The sequence below is a fragment of the Pristiophorus japonicus genome, chromosome 14 (genome assembly GCF_044704955.1).
Source record: "Pristiophorus japonicus isolate sPriJap1 chromosome 14, sPriJap1.hap1, whole genome shotgun sequence".
NCBI classification, from domain to species: domain Eukaryota; kingdom Metazoa; phylum Chordata; class Chondrichthyes; family Pristiophoridae; genus Pristiophorus; species Pristiophorus japonicus.
The window spans coordinates 12,841,225-12,868,679 of NC_091990.1; the positions used below are offsets into that span (position 1 = coordinate 12,841,225).

General features: G+C 43.3%; 1 protein-coding gene across 6 annotated transcripts in view; it reads right to left on the reverse strand.

Moving 5' to 3' along the window:
- LOC139279727 (alpha-taxilin-like) overlaps positions 1-23,931 on the reverse strand; it is a 31,733-nt gene extending 7,802 nt beyond the window's left edge. Inside the window, exons 1-6 of one of the 6 annotated variants that reach the window (XM_070898891.1) lie at positions 23,860-23,931; positions 14,296-14,936; positions 8,117-8,208; positions 6,459-6,629; positions 5,200-5,394; positions 3,496-3,615 (exon numbers count right to left, since the gene is read on the reverse strand). In XM_070898891.1, coding sequence (XP_070754992.1) covers positions 3,496-3,615; positions 5,200-5,394; positions 6,459-6,629; positions 8,117-8,208; positions 14,296-14,923 — 1,206 coding nt within the window. In that variant the 5' untranslated portion in view covers positions 14,924-14,936; positions 23,860-23,931. Of the gene's footprint in view, positions 1-3,495; positions 3,616-5,199; positions 5,395-6,458; positions 6,630-8,116; positions 8,209-14,295; positions 14,937-21,524; positions 21,655-22,752; positions 23,041-23,261; positions 23,366-23,859 lie in introns of those variants that run through there. The other 5 variants (XM_070898889.1, XM_070898890.1, XM_070898894.1 and 2 more) reach the window with 5 other exon arrangements.
- Positions 23,932-27,455: the final 3,524 nt, after the last annotated feature.

Below are 27,455 nucleotides of genomic sequence, written 5' to 3' on the forward strand. Positions count from 1 at the left end.
AGGAGCTTTTGTCAAGTGTAATACTGATAGTCCAAAATAACATTATAAAATCCATCAAACACCTGCGAGAACAAGAAATCCTGCAACACCTGTGAAACCAAAGAGGCAAAGCACGTTGCCTCTCTCCGGTGTCTAACATTTGGTCGTGAATTAAGACGTCAAACAGCTAATTGAATAGGCTAGGTAAGCCAGTCTACTCGGCTCTGGACAACTCATTCTCAAAGTGTGCAGGTCTCGTGACGTAGCTATGATAGTGTATGAGGTTTTGGGCTAAATTTGGGTCTCAGTGAGCAGGAAAAAAAAAATCAGAACTCTGAAGAGATCCCCTGAAATTGTCTGCAGAATTTGGATACATCTCTTTAGATGTAATTGACATCCTTTTGTTACTTGATGTATATTAGTGATTTCAGGTACTTTCAAATATTGTAGCATTTAATCACAAAAAATGCTTCTTTTGTAGCCGAAAAAAATAATAAATGTTCAAGTACATTACTTCGCAACCCAACTATATGCAATGAAGGAGTGCTTCCTAAGGGTTGTTAATTTTATGGAGAAAGATGAAACAAAAAGCTGACCAGCTTATTGATTGGCCGTTTTGAGCAGGTTTCCTAGGATCAGACTCCAAACAATAGCATCAGTGAGTTTAGTTGGGCACACACGAAGGGCTGGGTAAAAATCCTATCCATTCCCACCCCATAAAGATAAAAGTGTTAAAATTCACAATGATTGGGTTTCTAGTTATATTTTAAAACTATAAAACCAAATATTCCCCCAAAAAGGGACTTGCATATTAAACTATATTCAAATGCAAGACAGAAATAAAGCATTTTAAGGTAAATTTGCACAAAGTATAGTAATAAAATAATGTTACAATTTAATGAAAAAAAATAGAATAGAACATGAAATTCCCTGAAAATCAATGTGGCAATGTTTCCACAGACTTTATAGAAATGACGTGATGATCAAAAACACAGCTGGTTAGTTTACTTCCATTTCTCCACTAATGCACAAGCTCTGCTCGTAAACCAGGTCTTCCAATACAGTCAGATATCACCAACATTTCTTTGGATGCATTAAAATAGTAAAGCAAACACATGAATGTCATTTTGATGTTACAAATCATGATGTTACAGGAGTCAGGCAGCTATGGCCAGAGCCAAGATGGTGGACCCAGCAAAAGTTTCTTTGGAGTTCTGCTTTTTTCCCCCCCGGCTTTTCTACTTCTCATTAAAGGAGCCCACATTTAACAGGTGACATAAAGCCATAACATGATGGCACTCTGAAAAATCCAGCCCCTATAAATGGTATGCTTCAACAGCATTAATGCAGCTCGCTTTCACTAAAAGATTGCTTGGTTACAAGAGGCAACTCTAATGTAAAAATGGCAGAAAGTTATCATAAATTAAAAGAATTGTACAACAACTTATATTTATATACTGCCTTTAACATAGTAAAACGATCGAAGGCACTTCACAGGAACATTATCAAAACAAAATTTGTCACGGAGCGATACAAGGAGATAATAGTGCAGAAAGAGGTAGGTTTTAAGGAGCGTCTTGAAGGAAAAACAAGAGGCAGAAATGTGGAAGGGTTTCGTGAGGGAATTCCAGAGTTTAGGGCATTGGCAGCTAAAGGCATGACCGCCAATGCTGCAGCAATTAAAATCGGGGATGTTCAAGAGCCAGAAATGGCAGGGCGTAGAGATCTCGGGGTATTGCAGTGCTGAAGGAGGTTACAGAGATAAGGAGGGGTGAGGCCACGAAGGGAATTGAAAACAAGGATGAGAATTTTTTTTTAAATCGAAGGATTGCTTAACTGGGAGCCAATGTAGGTCAGCGAGCACAGGGGAGATGGGTGAAAGGTACTTTGTGTGAGTTACAACATGGGCAGCAGAGTTTTGGTTGCCCTTAAATGAGTTAAACTGTCTGTACAGTATCCGTAATAAAACAGGAGAACTGGAGGCAATAATATGGTGCAAGGAACCAGATGTAGTCAGGATTACTGAGAAATGGCTACAAAAAATTAGGACTGGACTGGGAATTATACATTGCAGAGTATAGCATATTTAGAAAAGATAGAGAGGGGAAAAGCAGAGGTGGAGTAGCTGTACTTATTAAAGATAACATAATGGCAGCAGAAAAAGGTATCTCAGCCAACAATAAGAAAGAAATAGAATCCACGTGGATCAATCACACTAATAGGGGTAATCTACAGACCACCTAATAGTGGAAGGGAGGTGGAGGAATAAATATGCAAACAACTTGGGGAAATGAGTAACAATCATAGAATACCAACCATGGAGGATTTCAATTACCCTGAAATTATCTGGCCTGAAGAGGTAGGTAAAGGGGATAAGGAAATGGAGTTTCTACAATGTGTACAGGACTCCTTTCTAACCAAGTATGCAAGAAGTCCAACAAGGGAGGATTCACTACTGGATCTGGTAATGGGGAATGAACCAGAGCAGATGAGAAGTAATAGTACGGGAACATCCAGGCAATAGTGACCATAATATAATACGATTCAGGATAATAATTGAGAAGTACATAAGCATAAAAAAGACCAGATTGGAGAAAAGCTGATTTTGAAGGGCTGAGAAGAGAACTTGGGAAAATAAAATGGAAAACAATATTGGCAAACAATGATGTCGGACAGCAATGGGAAACATTTAAAACGGTGTTCAACAGAGCCTAGGAAAAATATATTCTGAAAAGAAAACAGGAACGAACTAAACATTAATGTGGCAACATGGATCAATGAATACATGAAGGAAACTTGAGGCTAAGGAAAGGGACATTCACTAAGTACATGGACAGCAGAGGAGAGCATGAGAATACGAAGATAGGAAGAAGTCAAAAAAATTAAGGCAAAGAGGAACTATGAAATTAACTTATTAAGTAACATAAAACAAAATAGTAAAATATTCTACAGGCACATGGGAATAAAAAGGCAAGTCGGGATGGGAATAAGGCCACTAAGGGATGGACAGGATAAAATCAGTCAGCGATAGCGAAATAGAAACAGAAATTTACAGCGCAGGAGGCCATTTCGGCCCATCGTGTCCGCGCCGGCCGACAGAGTCACATGGCCCTTGATCAGCAGCCCTGAAGATTAAACACAAACCTACGAACAATGACAAATACTGAATAATTATTGCGCTTCAGTATTCACCGTGGAGACAGATCAGGTGGACATGACATTGGAAGACAAGATTAGAAATTATAAACCGTATTTAAGATATCTGGCCTGAAGAGGCAGGTAAAGGGGATAAGGAAATAGAGTTCCTACAATGTATACAGGACTCCTTTCTAACCGAGTATGCAAGAAGTCCAACAAGGGAGGATTCACTACTGGATCCGTGTATCTTAACAGAATCTATTACACATATTTAATATTTGTTAGAAAAAGTAATGCCAGAGGACTATCCGTGTGCGTGTGCATGACTGCGTGTGGAGCAGGGGAGGAAAAAGATCCAAGAATTTAATAATAACTCACATAATCTTTCTCCTTCTGGTGCCTTTCCTCTGCTTCTTTCAGCAGCTCCTGTGCTTGCTGCAGTTTGGCATCAATGAGTTGTTGTTGCAGGTCTTTGTGTTTAAATACCTTGTCAATATGCTGTGGACACATATTTTTTTCTTTTGTTAAACATTGAAATCAAGACGAGAAAAATCAAGCAATTCTCACATGTGCTATTTTGTTCTTCATCTCCACATTATAACTGCGATGAGCTCCTAAGCTTTGCTCATTTTGCTAGTGGGGAGTGTGCTTCACTGGGGCAAATGATGCTCGTTATATTGGAGTTCTTACTTTAGATATTAACCGCCTCCGCCCCCAGACCAATCCCATATACAAGCCCTTGCTTCTTACGACTCAGAATATGCCTTGATATGTTCAGTATCTTGGTAATTTATAGTGAGCGCAGGGTTCGAACAGAAAACCGCTGTTACTGTATTTCGGCTTATTGATCGTATCAAGTGCCCGAATGCAATCTTCCTGGAACGTTATGCAACATAGGCTATAAATTGCCAAATATACTATTAACCAATAAATGAGATATGTTAACATTTGTAATGACATGCTGCAGGTAAAGGCCTAACTAACCCTCCTCTAAAGGTAGACATAATGGTTATTCTTCTAAATTACAATCTAAGCTGGACAGAACTCAAGGCCCCCCCGAATATTAACCTTTACATGGTGGTTTGTTGCAGACCATCCATGGAGTCTCTCCAGCCAAACTCTCTGATAGCTTCAGGTGGTCTATCCAATTGGAAGCAGTCAGACTGAAGTATTTTTGAAAAGTATGACTAGGACAAAGAAAATTTAAAATGCACCTCAAACGCAAGAAGAAATGCCAGTCTAATTTACATATACTTGTATTTGGATTGAATGGCTTGGCCACTCAGACATCGGGTCAGGCACATCTATCTTCTGGGCCGATTGTATCGAATCAAGCTGGGCCGTTTGAGTAAACCTGATTTTTCAACTCCTTATGTACTGTTACAGAAATGATTATATAACGATAAAAAATTATTAATTTTTATCAGTTTGTTCTGAATTTCCCTCCGTTTGGAGAACACATTACCTCCAGCTGAGCTGCAACACTATACCTACCACTGGGGCAACTGCTTTGGGAATTATTAACCACTAAAATACAAATTCTTTTGCCTTCCATTTCTTTGGTCTGTGTGCTTTTATAGAGACAAGATAATCCTGGATATTCAACTGAAGTACCGTAACCTACAGGGCTACGGACCAAGAGCAGGAAAGTGGGATTAGACTGGATAGCTTTTTTCCGACCGGCGCAGACACGATGGGCCGAATGGCCTCCCTCTGTGCCGTAATTTTCTATGAACACATCAGGAACATAAGGAATTGAACTATCTAAATCCTGTAGCCTGTGAACAATGCTGGACAAAGGACAATTATCTCTTTGTATGTTTAATGCTTAAATTCCCAAGTAAGGAACGGTACAGATCACACACGAGGCAGGGTTTGCTGATCACCAATAATGCCGTGGCATCATACTGTAACTAATTTCTTTAAGTTCAAGTAATGAGATGTAAAGTTACTAAGTATCAAAATTACATCTTCGGTACAATGAAAGCTACAGACTGAAGTTCACTCGGGGTATTTTACATCCAAGCAGTTGAGTCTGTTATGGCAAGTATTATAGTTCAAGATATTTTTCAGTTTCCTTACCTCCTCTCTCAGTTCATACTGCTCTATCAGTTTCTTCAGTTTCTCAGCCAGCTCCATGTTCTCCTGGCGCAGTTTGGAATTCCGTTCATTATGTTGTTCCATCTGTGCCTGGATATCATTTAGAGTTACCTGGAAGTGAGAGGTGATCTCTTTGCGCTTCTCTTCCTCATCTCTTCCACGTTGAACACCTTCTTCCTGTGGGAAAATTGCCCAGCATAATTTGAATTATAATTTTCCACTGTGCCATTTAGTGATATGACAAGCATGTAATAAGAAGATAAGAAATAGGAACAGGAGTAGGCCATACGGCCCCTCGAGCCTGGTCCACCATTCAATAAGATCATGACTGATCTGATCATGGACTCAGCTCCACTTCCCTGCCCATAACTCCTTATCATTTAAGAAACTGTCTATTTCTGTCTTAAATTTATTCAATGTCCCAGCTTCCACAGCTCTCTGAGGCAGCAAATTCCATAGATTTACAACCCTCAGAAGAAATTTCTCCTCATCTCTGTTTTAAATGGGTGATCTCTTATTCTAAGATCATGCCCTCTAGTTCTAGTCTCCCCCATCAGTGGAAACATCCTCTCTGCATCCATCCTGTCAAGCCCCCTCACAATCTTATACATTTCGATAAGATCACCTCTCATTCTTCTGAATTCCAATGAGTGGAGGCCCAACCTACTCAACCTTTCTTTCCTCATAAGTCAACCCCCTCATCCCCAGAATCAACCTAATGAACCTTCTCTGAACTGCCTCCAAAGCAAGTATATCTTTTCGTAAATATGGAAACCAAAACTGCACGCAGTATTCCAGGTGTGACCTCACCAATACCTTGTATAGCTGTACTCCATCAGCATGAGAACCATTTACACTCTGTCAGCTTGGTCCTTAGAATCTTTTTCCTTTAAATTGGCTAAATGTTTTCCCCTCTATTTTTGTCTGTCCCATGTGATTGCAGGTGGGATGGGATAGATTATGTTTAATGGTGTGATAAGGATGCACGATGGCATGACAGAACAGGCTTGTCAGACCAGATGGTCTTTTGTCCTTTCTCATATGTCCTAATCGACTGTGTCACACAGTTCCACCCCAACATACTTTTGAATTTGCACCTACAATCAGATACAGTTGCAAAACTAAATGTGTAAGTTAAGCACAAATCAACTGCAAGACTTTATCGAGAGGGCCTATAAATAAACTACCTGTACAAGCGCCCAACTGACATCGTCTGTACACTTAACTAGTGATCACTTTACCTTGAGTGTTCGATTGTGGCGTTGCAGCTCACGGCACAGGCTCTCTAGTTTGCTGCGTGCCAGAATGGCTTTGCTGTGCTCATTCCGTAGGTGATCCTTCTCTTGGATGATCTGAGTTTGCTTCTTCTGTAGCAGTCTCATTTGCTTTTGAGTATTCCGATGCTCTTCGAGCTGCAGAAAGATCAAAGTTTTAGATCAGTTTCATTGTGATCGATGGATGGATTGTTGGCTTTTCCCCCTTAAATCGGCTAAATGTCTTTCCTTTTTTTGGTCTCTCCCATGAGATTGTGTGGCTGCAGGGGGATGGGATAGATTGGATTTAATGGTGTGATAAAAATGCAATTTAATTTCTGCCATACTAAGAACCATTTTTCTGAGCACATGCAACGTCAGCTTTACGTATCATAAGCCAACCTATCCAAGGCCAGTGGGGGCAGTATCTTACTACAGTGAAGATCAAGTAATGCAGTACAGTCAGCAATAATAACGCACAGGTAAGACTCGCTGATATGAGTCAATGTCATGATTGGGGAAAGAACTATACAGCAAAGATGCACTCCCTCCGCTCCGCCCCCCCAAAGTCATTTGCTAGCCCCTAATGTACACAAAATCCTCACTAGTGTTTACAGTATTCAAATGCCCAAGCCATCATGTCTGTTAATCACCCTTAAATTATGCTTTGAAAAGGAATATTGGGCCCAAGTTTCGGCCTCAGTTGCTCCTGATTTTTTGGAGCAACTGGTGTAGAACGGAATATCTTAGAAATTCAAATTTTCGGCATTTAGTTTGCTCCAGTTCTGGTCAGTTAGAACAGTTTCACTTTGGAACAGAAAGGGGGAGGGAAGGGGAGAGAAGGGGGAGGGAAGGGGCGAGAAGGGGGGGCAAGGAGAAGGGGGGGGACCAAGGAGAAGGGGGTGGGGGGTGGGGGGGGGGAGGAAGGCTGAACGGGCCGGGCCCGTCCCCAGCACCAGATTTACAGGTAGGTGCCGTTGGGTCGGGTCGGGAGCGCGGAGGGAGGTCGGGTCGGGTCCGGGGCGGTCGGGAGCACGGGTCGGGGGGGGGGGCGGAGGGGAAGGTGGTCAGGTCCGGTCCGGTCGTGGGGGCGGGAGCACGGGTCGGGTCAGGGGGGTGGTGGGAGCGAGGTCGGTTCGGAGTGGGGGGGGTCAGGTCGGGTGGGGGAGCATGGGTTGAGTCCAGTCCGGGGGGTCGGGTCGGGTCCCGGGGGGGGGGGGAAAGCGGGAATCGAGACGGGTCGGGAGGAAGCAGGAGCTGGGCGTGGGAGGCAGCCTTATGCACGTAGCCCCAGTGCTTCGGGCCCCTCCCACACAGTTTTGGGCGCCTGGAGCTACTGCACATGCGCGCCACTGTAGCGCGTATGTGCAGAGGTCCCGGCACTGTTTTCAGCGCAGGGACATGGCTCCGCCCCCCACCGCTCGTGCTGCGCCGCGCCCGGCTCGAGGACCAGCAGGGAGCCGGAGAATCTGTAAGTTTTTTTAGGCGCAATTTGTGGCGCGAAAAACGGGCGTCCAGGTCGGGGCTGCGCTGTTCGAGGCGCGGCCCGAAACTTGGGCCCACTGAAATGCAGAACAAAATCTTAAGTTTCAGGTTAACTAGCTGCAATGTATAAAGATTATAACTTTTAAGCCTTTTTAACTGACCATGTCTGCATACTTCTTGCAGAGTGCAGCAAGCTTCTCCTCTGGGGTGCTCAAAGTGTTCAGTGTCTGCATCAGCAATGTAATTTCTTTTCCTGGAAAAAGATGATCACAGATTTGAAATACAACACATTTTTCAACAGCGGATCATTGCATGAATATACTTTCAAATGTCGTCTTCACCATTTTTTCCCTCCCTCATTGCGTTCCTCATAATAGATCTGTTCATCAAGAACAGGGTGAAAATCTTTTCCGAAGACTTTGCTAATGCTGCATGCTAGGGACTGCATAGGTTGTATGGCTAACCCATAACCGACATACCACACTCACAGTTTATTCTTCTGAGGGCTACATTTAAAATGTCTGCACACTAGATGAAATACAAACCACATTTTATTTGGGAATGAAATCACACCGGACCAATACGGAGCGATCATTCAATGTATCTGCGTACTATACACTGGTATGTACATAACATTCTAAACAGCACAAAACTACACTTACCGTATAATAAAATGCTCATGTTAGAGATAGAGAAAAACTGAATACCAGAAATCTGAAATAACAGAAAATGCTGTAGCTGCACAGATCAGTCAGCATCTGTGGAAGAAAAAGTTAACAGATCTGCTGTGTATTTCCATCAACGTCTGGATTAGTCAGATTAAGTAGTCTGCACCGACTGATATTGAAAGACTATGTCCATATAAAGATGACTTACTGCAGGAATTCATATTTTCCCCTCAGAAATATATTCAGAAAAAACACTTGAACTTGGATCTAAACTGCCTTTTCAGAGTCACCACTTGAAACTGGCCACGAACTGCTCGAGAAACGGGTTGAATCTATACGTGCATTTTTTAAAGTTTGATACAGTGAAGCAAAGGAGCACAAAGTGTTTACAGAAACATAAAAACATTACAAGTTACTCTTCAATTTCACAATTTTAGTTTCATTTCATGCAACGTAACAGAATGTGCCAACTAATCGGTTTATGAAGCAGTTTTGTTCTGATTCAGTTATAGGAAATGTTCCCCCTAATTTTTTGGGAGTGCACAGTCCCTTTATGGGCAACTCAGCCATTCAAAGTTTCAGGGAGGTGTGAAATCTCCGAGTTGAGAAGCCGGTTGCAGCCTGCGTGGGACCTCCAGACAGCTGCACAGCCACGCAGCTTAAAGGGAACATTGGTTTAGGCCATTTAATATTCTATTTAAGTAAAAATTATGCAAAAAAAAATTAAAAGCTCACAAGGTTTGATGTCACATTGCAAAATGAACCCCCATTTAAAAAAAACGGCTGCTATTAAAATAGATCAATCTGTATGCCGAGTTATGGCAGTTGAGGAATTGAGATTAGTATAGTCTATGCTTTACTAGTATGAGAGTTAAATATTTACAAACCAAACTGAGCTGTTTTTTTCCTCCTTTAAATGATGTATGGGGAACTAGTATTGAAAATAGATGTCAAGGTGGGGAAAAGGAAAAATAAAATGTTTCTCTTGTCACTAAGCATTTGCTACAGCAACTCCCCCGTCTCTCACTGTATTATGTGGTATTTCCATTTGCCCCAATCAACCTCATGTCTTTGGTTTGGTGGTGGTGGTGGGGTTATTCAAGTAATGGTAAATTATGGGTAGTTTTGTATCATGCAGAGATGGTTCACTTCTGTTAAACCACCAAAACACATTCTCCCCCTTCCCCTGTCCCCTTTACCATATAGCCCGAATTCAAACCCAGAGCTGCAACTAATGCTCGAGTCAGTCCCCACTAGCTAACCATTTCAACACTGACAGGATTTTATCACCCCTCAAAGGAAAGCCTTACAATTGTAACAATCAGCTGTTATTGTGCTCGTTGTTACCTGCAACTCGGGAAGGATTTGATTCCAACTCCCAGCAGCTCAGTACCACTTTAATATATGAAATCCGAACCCGCAGGTTGGGAAATTACACAAATTGGGAGAACCTAAAAACTAAAGCGAGTCCACCATCGGAAAAAGGCACTAAAAGTAAAATATTTTTAAAAATCATTAAGATCTATCTGCTTAATTGACAAACAGAAAATCTGATGCCTTCCTGGAAGCTTTGCAAATAGAAAATATTTTAAAACTGGACAGGATAGCACACCTCAAATGGCGATTCCACCGGTGTAGGAGCTCCTTCAGGGTGAGGGGCAATATTGTCACAATTGGCCCTACACCTGCACACGCAGGCGGGGAATGGAGGCAGAACATACAGCATTGGAAATCCATCACTGCCTCATCAAGATGATGGGAGCCTAGCACAGGCACAAGAGGCACTACATGTATGCGTCATTTTCAGTTTAAAAGAAATCAATTTTCACAAATTGTTAATGGTTGCGATAGAGTGTAACCTTGGCAAATGACTCCTTCAAAAGGAAGCTTTGTTTCTCTGCACCCTTCCTCTGTGCAGTCACTGAATTTGACAACTGTTGCAAAGACAGTCACAGTTAGATTATGGGTGTAGCAACAAAAAAAAAAGTGTAATAACAAGGAGGCGATAGTCAGTGAAGTAGTGCAGTCCTTTATCATTTATATTAATGGCCTTATGCAAACCAATTCCCAATATTAAATTTGAATACGACAGTAAAATTGGAGATACAGTAGTGATGGATAATGCAGTTGAGGTTTCAGGGAAGGATATAGAATTGTTACACAACTCAGCAGACAAATAGCAAATTAAATTTAATACCAACAAATGGAAATCATTTGTCACCTCCATAACCTTCATCTCATCCAAAACTCTGCTGCCCGTGTCCTAGGCCACACCAAGACCCACTCACATCCATCACCCCTGTACCTGCTGATTTACATGCCTCAAGTTGAAAATTCCCATCCCATGTTTAAATCCCTTCAGGGCCTCCCCCTCCCCAAGTCTGAAACCCTCTCCAGCTCTACAACCTTGCAAGACCATGGTGTTCCTCTGATTCTGTGCATTTCACACTCACCGTTGGCAGCTGTGCCTTCAGCCAACTAGACCTCAAACTCTGGAATACTCTCCCCAAATCTCTCCGCTTCTCCAAAAACCAACCACTTTAACCAAGATTTTAGTCACCCCTCCTGATATCTTTTTTTGGCGTCTATCTTCGCTTCTGCAAAGCACCTTGGGACATTATTCTGCAATAAAGGCACTATATAAATGCAAGTTGTTTTGCTGTTATTGCATATTGCAAGAAGAATGAGGAACACAAGTATACAAGGGAGGGAATAGGAAGACTTTTAAAGTGCTAAGTCTCCTGTCACTTCTCCTGGTGCCTGTCAATGCCACAGCAATTGGAGAAGCAATTAAAAAAAGTAAATAATACTGGGATACATGGCCACAAGCCTGGAATATATGTCGAATACTGTTTCTTTTAAATGTCCTGGTCAAATTTCATTTGAAACACGATGTAAAATTCTAGTTACAGTACTTCAAAAGAGCCACAGACTCATTAGAAAGGGTGCAGAGGAGAATGAGAATGAGCTGTGTAGATGAGAGAACCTTAAGCTCAGTAATCTAGAAAGGTGTATAAACTATTGAATGACAGATAAGGTGAATCCAGATTATAATTTTAATGTTAACCATCCCAATAGATCAAGAGTAGAGAAAAATAAAGTTTTAAAAAGCTCTTTAAAAAAAATGATTTACACCAAAAGCAAGAAATATTTTGGAATGATTTATCAGGTAAGGTAATTGAACCAAAGATGCTAGGAGAGTTCGCGATGTAGTTGGCTACTACACTGGTTGAGCTGAAATGCTATGGAGTAGGCTGAATGGTCTTATCTCATCCTTAATGTTTTCTTTTGCAATACAGCTTTCTCAAGAAAGCTCCACTGAGTTTTGAAATGTTAGCTACATAAAAGACACCAACACAAATGGAAATATAGGGAATTGTTTGCCGTCCATTTTATTCAAAGTTAAATATAAGCTTGCCTGGGTAAAGTCAATTATTTGAAGACCTTGTAAAAGATTTAACCAATGGCTTCCCCAGTAAAAAGAAGTGGGTGAAGTAACAGGCCAGAAAGTCCAAGGCTTAATTCTTCATCTGTGCAGCACTTGGGGTGCCACAGTGGGTTTTAGTATCTTAAAGGGGAGCTAGGTTTCTGGACTGCTGTCTATTTCGCTAGAATAGAATCTTTTCCATTTACTGCAAATACTTTTCTTGTAAACTTTCAATAATTATGTACCCTTGTGTGATCATTCAACTCTGCCTGAAGTACTGCAACTCTCACGAGATCAGCCTTTTTATATTAGCAACAAATTAAATATAGAACACTGTAATCTACCGAGTTTAGATGGGATTCATAATATGAGCTTGGTTTGTTGTTTAACCATAGAACACATTATGAAATATCTATCTGTTGATTTTTTAAAAAAATGAACACATTATACTTTAGTCCTTGAAGCATTAACTGCAAATCAGTTAAAATTTCCATTTATACAGAATTAATTTACTAGTTATAATTAAATTTTTCAGATTATAGATACTGTTGTTATTAAATATTGTAAATAAGACTGATAGGACATGTAAACACCCAGTTGGATTTGCAAGTCTATGAACAGAAATTAAGTGGTCAACATTCAAAGCAACATGTGGATTTTGGAACGATCCTCATTTTGCTTCCCCTTGAATCTTAGTATTTCAGATCCTGCTGTCTTCCCAGGTCACCAGTGATTGTGGCTTATAGAATCCTAGCAATTTACAGCATGGAAGATGGCCATTAGGGCCTATCATCTCCGTGCCGGCCGACAAAGAGCTATCCAGCCTAATCCCACGTTTCAGCTCTGGGTCCGTAGCCCTGTAGGTTACGACACTTCAAGTGCATTTCCAAGTACTTTTTAAAATGTGGTGAGGGTTTCTGCCTCTACCACCCTTACAGGCAGTGAGTTCCAGATCCCCACCACCCTCTGGGTGAAGAAATTTCCCCTCTGAACCTCCTACCGATTACTTTAAATCAATGCTCCTTGGTTGTTAACCCCTCTGACAGGGGAAATAGGTGCTTCCTATCCACTCTATCCAGGCCCCTCATAATTTTATACACCTCAATAAGGTCTGCCCTCAGCCTCCTCTTTTCCAATCTATCCAATCTTTCCTTTTGGCTAAAATTCTCCAGTCCAGGCAACACCCTCGTAAAGCTCCCCTGTACCCTCTCTAGTGCAATCACATCTTTCCTGTAATGTGGCGACCAGAACTGCAAGCAGTACTCTAGCTGTGGCCTAACTAATGTTTTATACAGTTCAAGCATTCTATACCTCGGCTAATAAAGGCAAGTATTCACTAAATATATTCAAAAGGGAGTTAGATGAAGTCCTTACTACTCGGGGGATCAAGGGGTATGGCGTGAAAGCAGGAAGTGGGTACTGAAGTTTCATGTTCAGCCATGAACTCGTTGAATGGCGGTGCAGGCTAGAAGGGCTGAATGGCCTGCTCCTGCACCTATTTTCTATGTTTCTATGTTTCTATGTTTCTATTCAGTTTGCCTTCTTAACCACCTTATCTACCTGACTGCTACCTTCAGGGATCTGTGCGCTCCAAGGTCCCTTTGTTCCTCTACACTTCTCAGTGTCCTACCATTTAATGTGTATTCCCTTGCCGGTTAGCCCTCCCAAATGCATTACCTTGCACTTCAAGATTGAATTCCATTTGCCACTGTTCTGCCCACGTGACCAGTTCATTGATATTCTCCTGCAGTCTACTGCATTCTTCTTCATTATCAACCAAGCAAGTTATGCAGGAAGTTTGTGTACCTAATGAGAGGCAGTGCTTCAGACTGGCTTGGGAGTCAATTTAACATCAACTGATCTGGAAAACCACAACCACAAGAGAGCACTAAGGCAACGGTGATTTCCCCTCTGTCCTCCATAATTTCACTAGCTTTACTCTTTCATTTCAGTGTTTGTCCAGTCATGGAATCAGAGAAATTGTAGCACAGAAGGAAGCCTTTAACCCATCAGGCTTGTGTCAGTGCAGGCTCTTCAACAGAGCCCTCTACTCTAATCTTATTTCCCTGTCCTTTAACTGCATCATTTTACATTTTCAAGATGTTTTAAGAACAGTATTAACAGCATCAGTCTTGATGGAGAAAACTATAAATATGCTAAACTAATTCCAGAAGAGAGAAAAGTAAAAGTGTGATGCAATGTCACGCTGAACACCTTATAGTCCTTTATCTACAAGTTGGCTTACCTAGTGCTTTGGCTTTCTTTTTTTCTGGAGCTTTTTTCTGATCTTTGCTGTTGGGGACATCTCCATTCTCTTTCACATCTTCTACGCGAGCCTCTGCCTTCACCACTTTTTCAATCTCTTCATTCATCTCACTGCATTCGATCTCCCGCACGCCGTTTCGCAGAGGCTCGCTGTTAACACATTTCTCCGCTTCTTCCAATTCAGGAGATTCCTCAGGCTGCACAGCAGAACCATGCTCAGCCAGGTTGCAGCAATAGGTGTTCAGTATGTCTTCAAGCTGTCTGCTGAGCTCATCCGAGACATCAGCTGTTGAAGACTCAGGCTGGAGGGTATCCAAGGCATCTACAGCAGACGTCCCTTGGACAACTAATGATCCCTCACAGATACCTCCTGCAGTTGTTCCATTCAGTATGTCTTCACTGGTAGTTACATCACCATGGTTTTGTGCAAGCCCATTCTGACCATCAGATTTTTTGCTGGTTTGGTGATTGGCTTCAGGTCCAGCAACACCCAGACTGTCTTCTCTCCCAGCAGGGTCTGCTCTCTCTGCTACTGCAACGCCAACCATTGTCGTCTCATGGCTATCAGCAGGTGGACTGAACTTACTTTCAGAATCTTGATTCTTCATGGCTTACGTTTTACTGCACAGAAACAAAATAATATTAATTACCGTATACAGGTTGAACCTCCCTTATCCAGAACTCCCTTATCCAGAACCACCCCTCGTTCAGAACCATTCCCAGCCACCAGGTGGCGCATACGCAGAACTCCGACATGAACAAATTGAAGTCCTTTGTCGCTCCCGACTCCTGCAGTTGCTGACCTGGCCCCGCGATCCACTGCCACCCCCCACACGATCTCTCTGCCGCACTCCCAGCCCCAATATCCACTTGCTCAGTACCTGTACCATCCAATTTAACGTGATTACCCCTCATCCGGAAAAATCCCTTATCCAGAACAGGCCAAGTCCCGAGGGTTCTGGATAAGGGAGGTTCAACCCCTGTAGAATTCAAATACTTTCCAAAATTATAATTGTAATCTACAGAATCCAAATATTCCAGTCAGCCATTTATGCTAGCAGTTCAGAAACACACTTGTTTGGTGAAATGAATAATTGGGATAACCGTATATTCATTCCAAAGTTACCCTACATTAAATATTAATTCTGCACTTGTAAAATTTGGTGAACTTGGTTTACACACAGGGTGTAGCTGGTCAATTCAGGTAAGTGGTGCATGGATAAATAGTTTCCAAGTATCACAACACAGAACAAACACACTTTTTCAATTTGCCATTCCGCCTGAAGCTACGCAACATATGGCTTCTCAACTGGAAATGTAATCAAGACTGCAGCTATGGTTCGAGATTGGTTCCAACTTTTAGAAAAAAAATAGGAAAATAGAAAAAGGAGATGGGGTAACCCCGATAATAAAGGCAGTAGGGAAAAAGATGTTAGTGCAGAAAATCGGGATGTATAATCAGTATGGGTGGAGCTATGAAATAACAAATGGCAGAAAACACAGGTGGGAGTAGTTTATAGGCCCCCTAACAGTTGGGCAGGCCACATAGTCCACATGCCAGACACGAGACTCCCAAAGCAAGTGCTCTACTCGGAGCTCCTCCACGGCATTCGAGCCAAAGGTGGGCAGCGGAAACGCTACAAGGACACCCTCAAAGCCTCCCTGATAAAGTGCAACATCCCCACTGACACCTGGGAGTCCCTGGCCCAAGACCGCCCTAAGTGGAGGAAGTGCATCCGAGAGGGCGCTGAGCACCTTGAGAGTCATCGCCGAGAGCATGCAGAAATCAAGCGCAGGCAGCGGAAAGAGCGTGCAGCGAACCAGTCCCACCCACCCCCTCCCTCCCTCAACGACCATCTGTCCCACCTGTGATAGAATCTGTGGCTCTCGTATTGGACTGTTCAGCCACCAATGAACTCACTTCAGGAGTGGAAGCAAGTCTTCTTCGATTCCGAGGGACTGTCTATGATGATGAACAGTAATAGTGTTGGACAGAGTAAAAATCAGGAAATTAGAGGAGCATGTAACAAGGATAACTTTAATCGAGGGAGACTTTAATCTTCATATAGACTGGGCAAATCAAATTGGCAGAAGTAGTTTGGAGAATGAGTTCATGGAATGCATTCAAGACAGTTTTCTAGAACAACATGTCAAGGAACCAACTAGGGAAGAGGCTATTTTAGATCCAGTATTGTGTAATGAGACAGGGTTAATTAGTAATCTTATAAAGGATCCTCTGTGGAAGAGTGATCATAATATAACAGAATTTCACATTGCGTTTGAGAGTGATGTGGTTAACTCTGAAACTAGAGTCTTAAATTTAAACAAAGCCCATTACGGATGTGTGAGAGGAGTTGGCCGAGGTAGATTGGGAAATTAGATTAAAAAATATGACGGTAGGTAGGCAAGCAATGGTAAACATTTAAAGAAATAATTAATAATTCTCAATGAATTATCATTTCCTTGAGGAATAAAAAGTTGAGGAATAAAAAGTGGTATGACCATGGCTAACTAGAGAAGTTAAGGATCCAAGAAATTGATAGGAGAAAATATAATGAGAGTAAACTAAAAACAGATTGTATGAGTTTTTACAAGTATGTAAAAAGGAAGAGTTGGTGAAAATGAATGTGGATCCCTTAGAGGCAGAGACAGGAGAAATTGAAATGGGGAATGAGGAAATGGCAGAGATGTTAAACAAATATTTTGTCTGTCTTCACAGTAGAAGACACAAAGAACCTGAAATTGTGGGGAACTAAGGTCTAATGAAAGTAAGAAACTTAAAGCAATTAATATGAGTAAAGAAAAAAAACAGGAAAAATGAATGGGACTAAAAATCGATAAATCCCTTGGACCCGATGGCCCACACACGAGGGTTTTTAAAAAGGTGGCTGCAGAGCTAGTGGATGCATTGGTTTTAATCTTCCAGATTTCCTTAGATCCTAGAACGGTCCCCCCCACCCCCCCGACCATGGATTGGAAGGTAGCAAATGTAACTCTGCTATTCAAGAAAGGAGTGAGAGAGAAAACAGAATTAATGGCCAGTTTGGACAGGTTAGATGCAGGAAGAATGTTCCCAATGTTGGGGAAGTCCAGGGGTCACAGTCTAAGGATAAGGGGTAAGCCATTTAGGACAGAGATGAGGAGAAACTTCTTCACTCAGAGAATTGTGAACCTGTGGAATTCTCTACCACAGAAAGTTGTTGAGGCCAGTTCGTTGGATATATTCAAAAGGGAGTTAGATGTGGCCCTTACGGCTAAAGGGATCAAGGGGTATGGAGAGAAAGCAGGAATGGGGTACTAAAGTTGCATGATCAGCCATGATCATATTGAATGGTGGTGCAGGCTCGAAGGGCCGAATGGCCTACTCCTGCACCTATTTTCTATGTTTCTATGTTAGTCTGACATCAGTAGCAGGGAAAATGCGAGAATCTATTATTAGGGACATGGTAACAAAACACTTGGAAAAATCACAATATGATTTGGCAGAGTCAACACAGTTTTATTTAAGGAAAATCATGTTTGAAAAATCTATTAAAAGTTTTTTGTGGGTGTAACTAGCAGGGTAGATAAGAGAAAATGAGTGAATACGGTATATTTGGATTTTCAGAAGGTATTCGATAAGGCACCATACAAGATTAGGGTCATCGGATTGGGGGAAATATATTAGCATGGATTGATGACAGAGTAGGAATCATTTTCGGGATGGCAGGGTGTAACTAGTTAAGTGCCGCAAGGATCAGCATTTGGGCGTCAGCTATTTACAATGTGTATCAATGAAGGGACTGAATGTAATGTTTCCAAGGTTACTGATGATTCAAAGCTAGGTGGGAAAGTAAGCTATGAGGAGGACACACAAACGATGCAGAGAGATATAGACTGGTTAGGTGATTGGGCAAGAACATGGCAGATGGAATATAATGTGGAGAAGTGTGAAATTATCCACTTTGGTGGGAAGAATGGAAAAGCAGAATTTTTTTTTTTTAAAAAGGTGACTCGTGAATATTGGTAGAGGGTTTTGGGGTCCTTGTACATGAATCACAAATTAACATGCAGATACAGCAAGAAATTAGGAAGGCAAATAGTATGTTAACCTTTATTGCAAATGTGTTGAAGTAAAGCTGCAATTATGTAGGGCCTTGGCGAGAGCACACCTGGAGACTGTGTACAGTTTTAGTCTCCTTACCCAAGGACGGTTATACTTGCCTTAGAGGTACAACAAACATTCACTAGACTGATTCCTGGGCTGTCCTACAAGGAGGAGATGGAGTAAAATGAGCCTATACTCTCTGGAGTTTAGAAGAATGAGAGGTGATATCTTTGAAACATACGAGATTCTGAGGGGGATTGACAGGGTAGATGCTGATAGGCTGGGAGTCTAAAACAAGTGGTCAGAGTCTCAGGATAAGGAGTCAGTCATTTAGGATTATGAGGAGAAAGTTCGACACTCAATGTTGGGAGTCTTTGGAATTCTCTGCCCCAGAGGGCTGTGGAAGATGAATCATTGAGTATATTCAAGATTGAAACCGATACATTTTTGGCCACTAAGGGAATCAAAGGATTATGGGGATAGGGCGCAAAAGTGGAGTTGAGGTCAAAGTTCAGCCATGATCTTGTTGAATTGCAGAGCAGGCTCAATGGGCCGTACGGCCTACTTTTGCTCCTATTTCTTCTGTACCCTGTTTATACTGCCTGCCTGGAATTGTAATTCTCCTCTCGGGAGGTTAAAATTGAAATGTTTGGAGCAGGCAGGCAGCAGCATCTGCACACTCAACTTGTATATTAACTCCAGGTAGATTTAAAACTTTGTAAACTATGTTTGACACCAGACTGGAGTCCTACTTTATGTCATATCCATCCCGAGTTGCGCACTGCTTCTCTGGAGTCAGGTTGAACCTCAACTCTTGTTGTGCCATAACTTTAGTGTTGCTGTGAAGTTCAAGTTACCGTATACACCAATCCCCCAAAATATAAACAGAGCTCAATTAAGGAACACAAACACTCAATCTCAAGCCTCAATGAAACCTATCCCAAACTAGACCTATATTCATCTTTAACTGCACCGACCTTAAACGTTATTCCTAGCACCAGTTAGTTAGACAACGATCGAGGAAATAAATGCTGAACTGGTTAAAAGTGAGATGACAGATTAAAGTGAATAAAAAGCAAAGTATTAGAGAAGATAATTTAACAAAAGGAGGACAAAGTGCCAGGACTTGACAGGAACATCCAAGGATCCTGAGAAATGGGCCTGTTTTTAAAACTAAACCAATAGGGATGAAACTGAGTTGCCCCAGTGTCACCAAACAAAGACACAAAAATCATTGTACCAAGTGCCCCAGGGCAACACTAACATAACAAAATAAATAAAAGGTATAAATAAAGTAACATGCTTAATAAAACAACAGAAAAACAATTCAACAATTAAATATTATTATAAACATTTAAGATACAACGTGTACACTGCGTGGGAAGAAATAGCAGAATCCCGAGAAATTAGGTTTCAGGGCTCTACGGAGAGTGAATGCATGTTGAAGAACTAAAGTGGCCATGGTACTATTAATTTCCAAAGAGACACCTGGGTAATTACAGAACAGTGAGTTTAATATCTGTGGTAGTGAAAATTCTGGCATCTTTAATTAGTAAATATCTAGATGGAGAAAATAAGTAGAAGCAGCCAACAGGGATTTCAAGAGAAAATTGTGCATGACAAATTTGATAAGAATTTTTTTGAGGTGAAGGATATGGTGGATGAGGGAAAAATTCAGTGGATGTGGTGTACATGGACTTTCAGAAAGCCTTTGAGAAGGCACCATACAGGAGATCACTGGAAAATATTTTAAAAAGTATGGAACTAGGGAAAGGGTAGCTAAATTGGATTAAAAAATGGTTAGAAGGAAGAAAACAGAATAGGAGTGAAGGGCAGTTTCTCAGTGGTTGGAGTGAGTTGCAACATCCTGTTAATTGTGCATATCAGAGATGTGAATATAGTGCGAGCGGGAATGGTGACCAAATTTGCAGAAAATACTAAAGAGGCACAGCAAGTAATTACAGGTACCAAAGAAAGTTACATGAGGATAGTGACAAGATGCTGGAATGGGGAAAAAAGTGGCAGATGGATATCAACGTTAGAAAATGTGAAATGGCATATTCTGAGTGTAAAACATTTAATTATACTTTGAATAGAGAAAGGCTGTTCGATGTCGAATGGTAGAGGGATTTGGGGGATCTGGTTCACAACACATTAAAAGCAGCCGTCAAGTGGGTACGGCCATTAAAAAAAGCAAATTAAATAATGGCTTTATACCTCTTAACCAATGGTTAAAAAAGGCCCATTTCTTAACCGATAAGGGAATAAGGGGTTATGGGGAGCGGGCAGGGAAGTGGACCTGAGTCCAAGATCGGATCAGCCAAGATCGTATTAAATGGCGGAGTAGGCTCGAGGGGCCGTATGGCCTACTCCAGCTCCTATTTCTTATCTTATGTTATGTCTTATGTTATAAAAATCAAGATACAATGGCAAATTGATTCAAAACCTTACTAAGACCATAGTTAGACTACTATATCATCATCATCATAGGCAGTGCCTCGAAATTGAGGAAGACTTGTTACCACTCTAAAAGTGAGTTCTCAGGTGATTTAACAGTCCAATATGGAATCCACAGTCTCTGTCACAGGTGGGACAGAGACAGTGGTTGAAGGAAAGGGTGGGTGGGGAGTCTGGTTTGCCGCACACTCCTTCCGCTGCCTGCGCTTGCTTTCTACATGGTCTCGGCGACGAGACTCAAGGTGTTTGGCGCCCTCCCGGATGCTCTTCCTCCACTTAGGGCGGTCTTTGGCTAGGCCAGGGATTCCCAGGTGTTGGTGGGGATGTTGCATTTTATCAAGGAGGCTTTGAGGGCGTCCTTGAAATGTTTCCTCTGCCCACCTGGGGCCCGCCGGCCGTGTAGGAGTTCAGAGTAGAGCGCTTGCTTTGGGAGTCTTGTGTCAGGCATGCGGACAATATGGCCCACCCAACGGAGCAGTTTTGGGCTCCATACTATCGGATGTTGAGATAATAGAGAGGGTATAGCACACATTCACTGGGTTGCTGCCTGGTATCAGGAAATATAAAACTAAGACTTGAAATATTGGGAGTGTTTACATTGCAAGATAACTGGATAGAGGTGTTTAAAATTATGAAGGGATGGGACACAGTATATTGAAACAAACCTTTTTGAAAATTGTCGAATGTTTTCTTTACTTCTCACTCAACTCAATGTTCAGAAACGACAAACTGAGTCTTAAATGACAAGCATTCCAACGTCAGCTTCAGAAATAGTGGACTCAGTGTTGCTTCAGTCCAGAAACAACTTAAATATTTATCAGAAATGTGATCTTAATCTTGCTGCAACAATATATTAATTTCGGTTGATAAAAAGAAACACACTGCCCGTGAAATTGTATGCCAGCACAAGTCACCTCCTTCAGAAGCGAAAAGAATAACATTAAAATGGCTAAAAATTGGTGATCTCCAAGCTATAATACAATCTCAGGGTTCAGGTGGCAAGTATAAACTTCTCAAAATTTGCTTTTGAGTTTAGGACACTTTCAGACTCCCTTTGATCTTCACTATTAGTTATCACTCCCAGCTATCCAGTAGTCTGTATGTATCATACAGCCATGCATATACTGGGAAAGCCAGAAATATAGGGAAAAAACTTTATAAATGAAAAGAATTCTGAAAATCTTACCAGGGGTTACTAACTTAAACCTGAAGTGGTATATTAAGGAATATTTCAAAGCAGGAATTAAGTTTTGAAACAAAATGTATCTAACATTGTAGGCACAGGAACCCAACATAATCGGCACAGGAACCCAGCAAAAACACCTTTAACAAACTGGTAACTGGAATGATTGTTATAGGAATAAAGACTGAAATCATCAAGTAATTCATCGTACACCAGGATTCCCGAGATGGCAAGGCAGTTTGCCACGGTTGACAGGTGGAGATTTGAGGATTAAGAGATATTTTGGAGTTTTGCTTGATTACCTATGATTATTTACGAGTATCTATGCAGAACTTTCTGAGAACAGTAAATGGGCGGGGTAGAGACCATGACAGGTAAATGACAGATGTCTGTGGAAGGAGTGGAAGGAGTTTCCCACATTACAACAGTGACTACACTCAAAGTACTTCATTGGTTGTAAAGTGCTTTGAGATGTCCTGTGGTCGTGAAAGGCGATATATAAATGCAAATCTTTTCTTTTTAAGTTCCTAAAGGAGATACAGTTACAAACTACTTGCTGGAAATCAATACATGAATCTCATAATATGACAGTTCCTTAAAGTAACCTAGGAAAGCTTTCTTTTGTTAATGGGACAAAGGGTTAGAGAAAAAAAACTTGGGAGATATAGAGAGGTATTTTTTTTTAAACTGCCAAGACCTTAACCATTTACCAGATAAAGAATTCAGGCTGATCTGTGCATCAAACAAAAATCCAACCTCACCAGATGTGAGCCAATCTCAAAGAGGAGATTTCAAGATTAATGGAAATACTCGTTTTACGGTGGCACAACTTGGGAGGGAAGAAACGGTGACATTGTGACGGGACGGTTGCGCAACAAACGATAAACGACCACAATCGGTGGCTAAAAGCAAATTGGGAGCATTGCCTGAACCCCGGGGGCTATAGCCCGTCTACCCAAAGGGCCAGGGCCGGGGCCGGTCCCTCCCAATCCCGGGGCACAGCATTGCCTGACCCCTGGGGTCAGGGCGTGAACCCCCGGGGTCAGGGCCTGTCCCTCAATCTCGAGCCAGAGCGGGGCCTGAACCCCAGCCCCCCTCACCTTGCAGCCGCTCACAGTCCCATTAGCCCGAGTGATATCCCTCTCCCTCTCCCTCACCCTCACCCTCACCCTCACCCTCACCCTCACCCTCACCCTCACGGCCAGCGGCCGCCACGTACTTTACCCGGAGGCCGCGCTTGCCGCTCCGCCAGCTCTCCCCTGGACTCCGACAGCCGACAAACCGGAAGCGCCTGCGCGTCACCCCGCACCAACCAATCAGACAGGCGGCGCGGGAGCCAGCGCGCGCACTCGCGTCGGGCAAGCTGGACGGCCAATCGGCATCGAGAGAGAAAAGCCACTTCCCCTTAGTGGGGCGGAAGTCTGTCGCCGCGCATTCTGGGTATTGTAGTTCAAGCGCGCCATCCTTTCCCAGGGCCCAGGAACAGTCGGAATTGGCCCAGCGCCCCGCGGGGGGGACTGCTCCCTGGGCTGGGCGTCTGCGCAACTCACACTCTGCCAAGTGGCAGGCTCTCTTCATTTGCCGGCATTGCACGGACTGCGTGGCTTTAATATTGGTTCACTTTGCAAATTTATCCTCAATTCAAAAAAAAACATCTTCACAGAATCAAAGAGCACAGAAGGAGGCCATTCGGCCCATCCTGCCCGTGCTGGCTCTCCCTAAAACTATCCAAGTTATTCCCCCCCACCTCCCTTCCCCAGCAACTTTCCCCCGTGTGCTGTTTCATTTTCTGCATGTAAAGAAACAAAGCTACCAACCTGCGAGCTGCTGCGAGCCTGCACCAAGCAGCATCAGGAAGACGTTTCTTCTGACTCTTAGGTTTTGATTTCCTTCAGACGTTGTGACATCAGCAGTCCGACCGCCAGTTGCTCGTTTTTTCCCGCTTTGGGCATAGGGGGAACTTGGGATTTTCCACAAAAAGGCAAAGTGTAATTAGATTTTTATTTCCGGGTTGGCAAGGAGAACTTTGTGTCCAGGCTGTTTTCCACAATGTAGATTTTAAAAGGAGTATTTGTAAGACAATTGATTTTGGAGAAATTGTGTGATTGATTAAAAACGATGGACAAATTCTGATATCTCCTTACTATACAGTATAAATGCACACGAGGCCCATACTTGAGAGAAGGTCACTCTGTGACCCATTATCTTCATCACTTGAGGTCTTGGTAAATAAAAGGTGGGTGGAGCTTCCCCTTTTATACCTGAAAGTTCAGGTTAGGCGTGTCTCCCATAAGTTCGCCCCTAGTGGTCAATGTTCTCAATGTGTACAACTTAGGTCAGCTTATACATGGGTTACAATGATAGTTGAATACATGGCATCACCTCTCCCCCCAAAGTCTTATTAGGATCGCAGGTTAAGTCGCTCTGGTGGTTTACGCTCCCTTGTAGAGCGCCTGAGTTGGGGCTCCGGTTGTTGGGCGCTGGCCTGAGTGGCTGCTGTTTGCGGTGCCTCAGGCCTGTCCAGACTGCCCACAGTGACTGGGCTCTCCTCCACTTGGTTCCGGTGTTCGGTCACCTGTGGTGGAGTAAACTCTACCAACCAAAAACTACAACCAGAAACATTTTTCCCATGAAAGGACCTGCGTAGTCCACATGGATGCGTGACCATAGCTTGGAGGGCCAGGACCAGGGGCTAAGAGGGGGTTCCCTGGGTGCGTTGCCCAGCTCAGCATACGTGTTGCACCTGCGAACAAAGTTCCAGGTCTGTATCTATCCCTAGCCACCAAACGTGTGACTTGGCAATTGCCTTCATCATGACAATGCCCAGGTGCTCATTGTGAAGTTCTCTGATAACCACCTCTCTGCCCATCTGGGGCATGACTACTCGGTTTCCTCACAGTAGGCAATCAGCCTGAATCGAGAGTTCATCCTTGCGCCTGTGAAATGGTTTAAATTCCTCAGGGCATGCCCCGTACGTAGCTGCCCAGTCCCCAGTCAGGACACATTTCTTAACTAAAGACAGTAGCGGGTCTTTATTTGTCCAGACTTTAAGCTGACAGGCTGTCATAGTTGAGCCTTCGCTTTCGAAAGCTTCAACAGCCATGACCATCTCAGCAGCATGCTCAGTTGCCCCCTCAGTGGTGGCTAGTGGGAGCCTGCTGAGTGCATCGGCGCAGTTTTCAGTGCCCAAATTGTGTAGTTATAGGCGGCTAATGTAAGTGCCCACCTCTGTATGCGGGCCAATGCATTCGCATTTATGGCCTTGTTGTCAGCCAACAAGGACGTTAGGGATTTGTGATCCGTCTCCAGCTCAAATTTCCTGCCAAACAGGTACTGGTGCATTTTTTTTATTGCATATGCACATGCTAGCACTTCCTTTTCTAGCATCCCGTAGCCCATTTCTGCCTGGGACAGACTTTTGGAGGCACAAGCTAGCCGCTGTAACTGACCATTGGCATTCACATACTGCAATACACACCCGTCCCCATAGGACGATGCATCGCACTTTAAAACGAATCTCTTACACGGGTCATATAACGTTAACAGTTTGTTGGAGCATAACAAATTGCGTGCTCTATCAAAAGCCCTTTACTTGCTGTCCCCCCCAGCCCCAATCGCGACCTTTGTATAGGACCAAGTGTAGCGGCTCCAACAGCGTGCTCAATTTGGGAAGAAAGTTAACAAAATAGTTCAGGAGCCCCAGGAACGAACGCAGCTCCATCGTGTTACGGGGTCTAGGTACTCCGTTTTGGACGTAGTAGGTCCGATCCCGTCTGCTGCTACCTTCCTCCCCAGTAAATCTACCTCTGGAGCTAAGAAGACGCACTTCGCCTTTTTCGGTCGCAGCCCTACCTGGTCCAGTCTGCGTAGCACCTCCTCCAGGTTGTGGAGCTGTTCTTCAGTATCGCGATCCATGATGAGGATGTCGTCTTGAAAAATCACTGTCCTTGGACTCGACTTGAGGAGGCTTTCCATATTTCGCTGAAAGCTCGCGGCGGCCGAACGGACATCTGATATACTCAAACAACCCCTTGTGTATCGTGATGGTGGTCAGCTTCTTCGACTCACTCGCCAGCTCCTGGGTCATGTAAGCTGAGGTCAGGTCCAATTTTGAAAAAAGTTTGCCACCAGATAGCTTCGCAAAGAGGTCCTCCGCTCTCGGTAGCAGGTACTGGTCTTGGAGTGACACCCGATTGATGGTGGCCTTGTAATCGCCACAAATCCTGACCGACCCATCCGCCTCGAGCACCGGCACGATCGGGCTCGCCCAGTCACTGAATTCGACTGGCGAGATAATGCCTTCCCTCAGCAGGCGGTCCAATTCGCATTCTATCTTTTCCCGCATCACATACGGCACCGCTCTGGCCTTGTGGTGTACTGGCCTGGCGTCCAGGTTTATGTGAATCACTACCTTGGCCCCCATGAAAGTGCCGATGTCGGGTTGAAATAATGAGTCAAATTTGTCCAGGACCTGTAAGCATGATACTCGCCCCATTTCCAGTTCATGACAGCAAGCCAACTCCTCCCCAAGTAGTGCAGGACCGTCCTCTGGGACAATCCAGAGTGGCAACCTGTTCTCCAAATCTTTGTGGGTCACAGCTACTGTGGCGCTGCCTAGCACCAGAATGATCTCCTTTGTATATGTCCGTAGTTGTGCGTCAATCGGCAATAATTTTGGCCTCCTGGCCCTGGACACCCACAACCTTTCGAACTGTTTGATACTCATCAGGGACTGACTTGCCCCCATGTCTAGCTCCATTAATACTGGGATGTCATTGAGGAGCACTTTCATCATTATCGGTGGCGTCCTGGTGTATGAACTGTATATGTGCTCCACATGGACTCACTGAACTTCAACTTCCAACAATTTCCCCCAGTATTCATTTGGCCTCGTAGGGATTACATCGGGCCCATCCTCCTCGTACATCAACCTGGCTACAGGCTTCCAACATATATGCCCCAAGTGACCGCTGACGTTGCAGTTTCTACAGGTATATTGCTGATACCTGCAAGCTCTGGCTGGGCGTTTGCCTCCACACCTCCAGCATGAACTGGAGACCCCGTTGTTGGAAACAAAAGGTCCATTACCAGTCGATCGTCTCTGACTTTCTCTGTAACTGTCCTTAAATGCACCATTAACCGGTGTTGATGGCCCTATTATTGGCTGCATTGTCCATTGCGATGGCATGAATTGCCGTTCAGCTAGCCATTGTCTCTGTTGAATTCCCCCTTTGGGTTCGACTACATGCTGGGGCATGTCCGATTGCCCTCGTCTGTCTAGAGAACTGTGTGTCACGTTAACAATGTTGACTCCCTGGTCGTTTACCGCATTTGAGCCAAGATTTTGGTCATACATCATTCTGGTCTCTTCCTCCCGAGATAAATGTCTGGGCTATCAGAGCCGTCGCTTCCA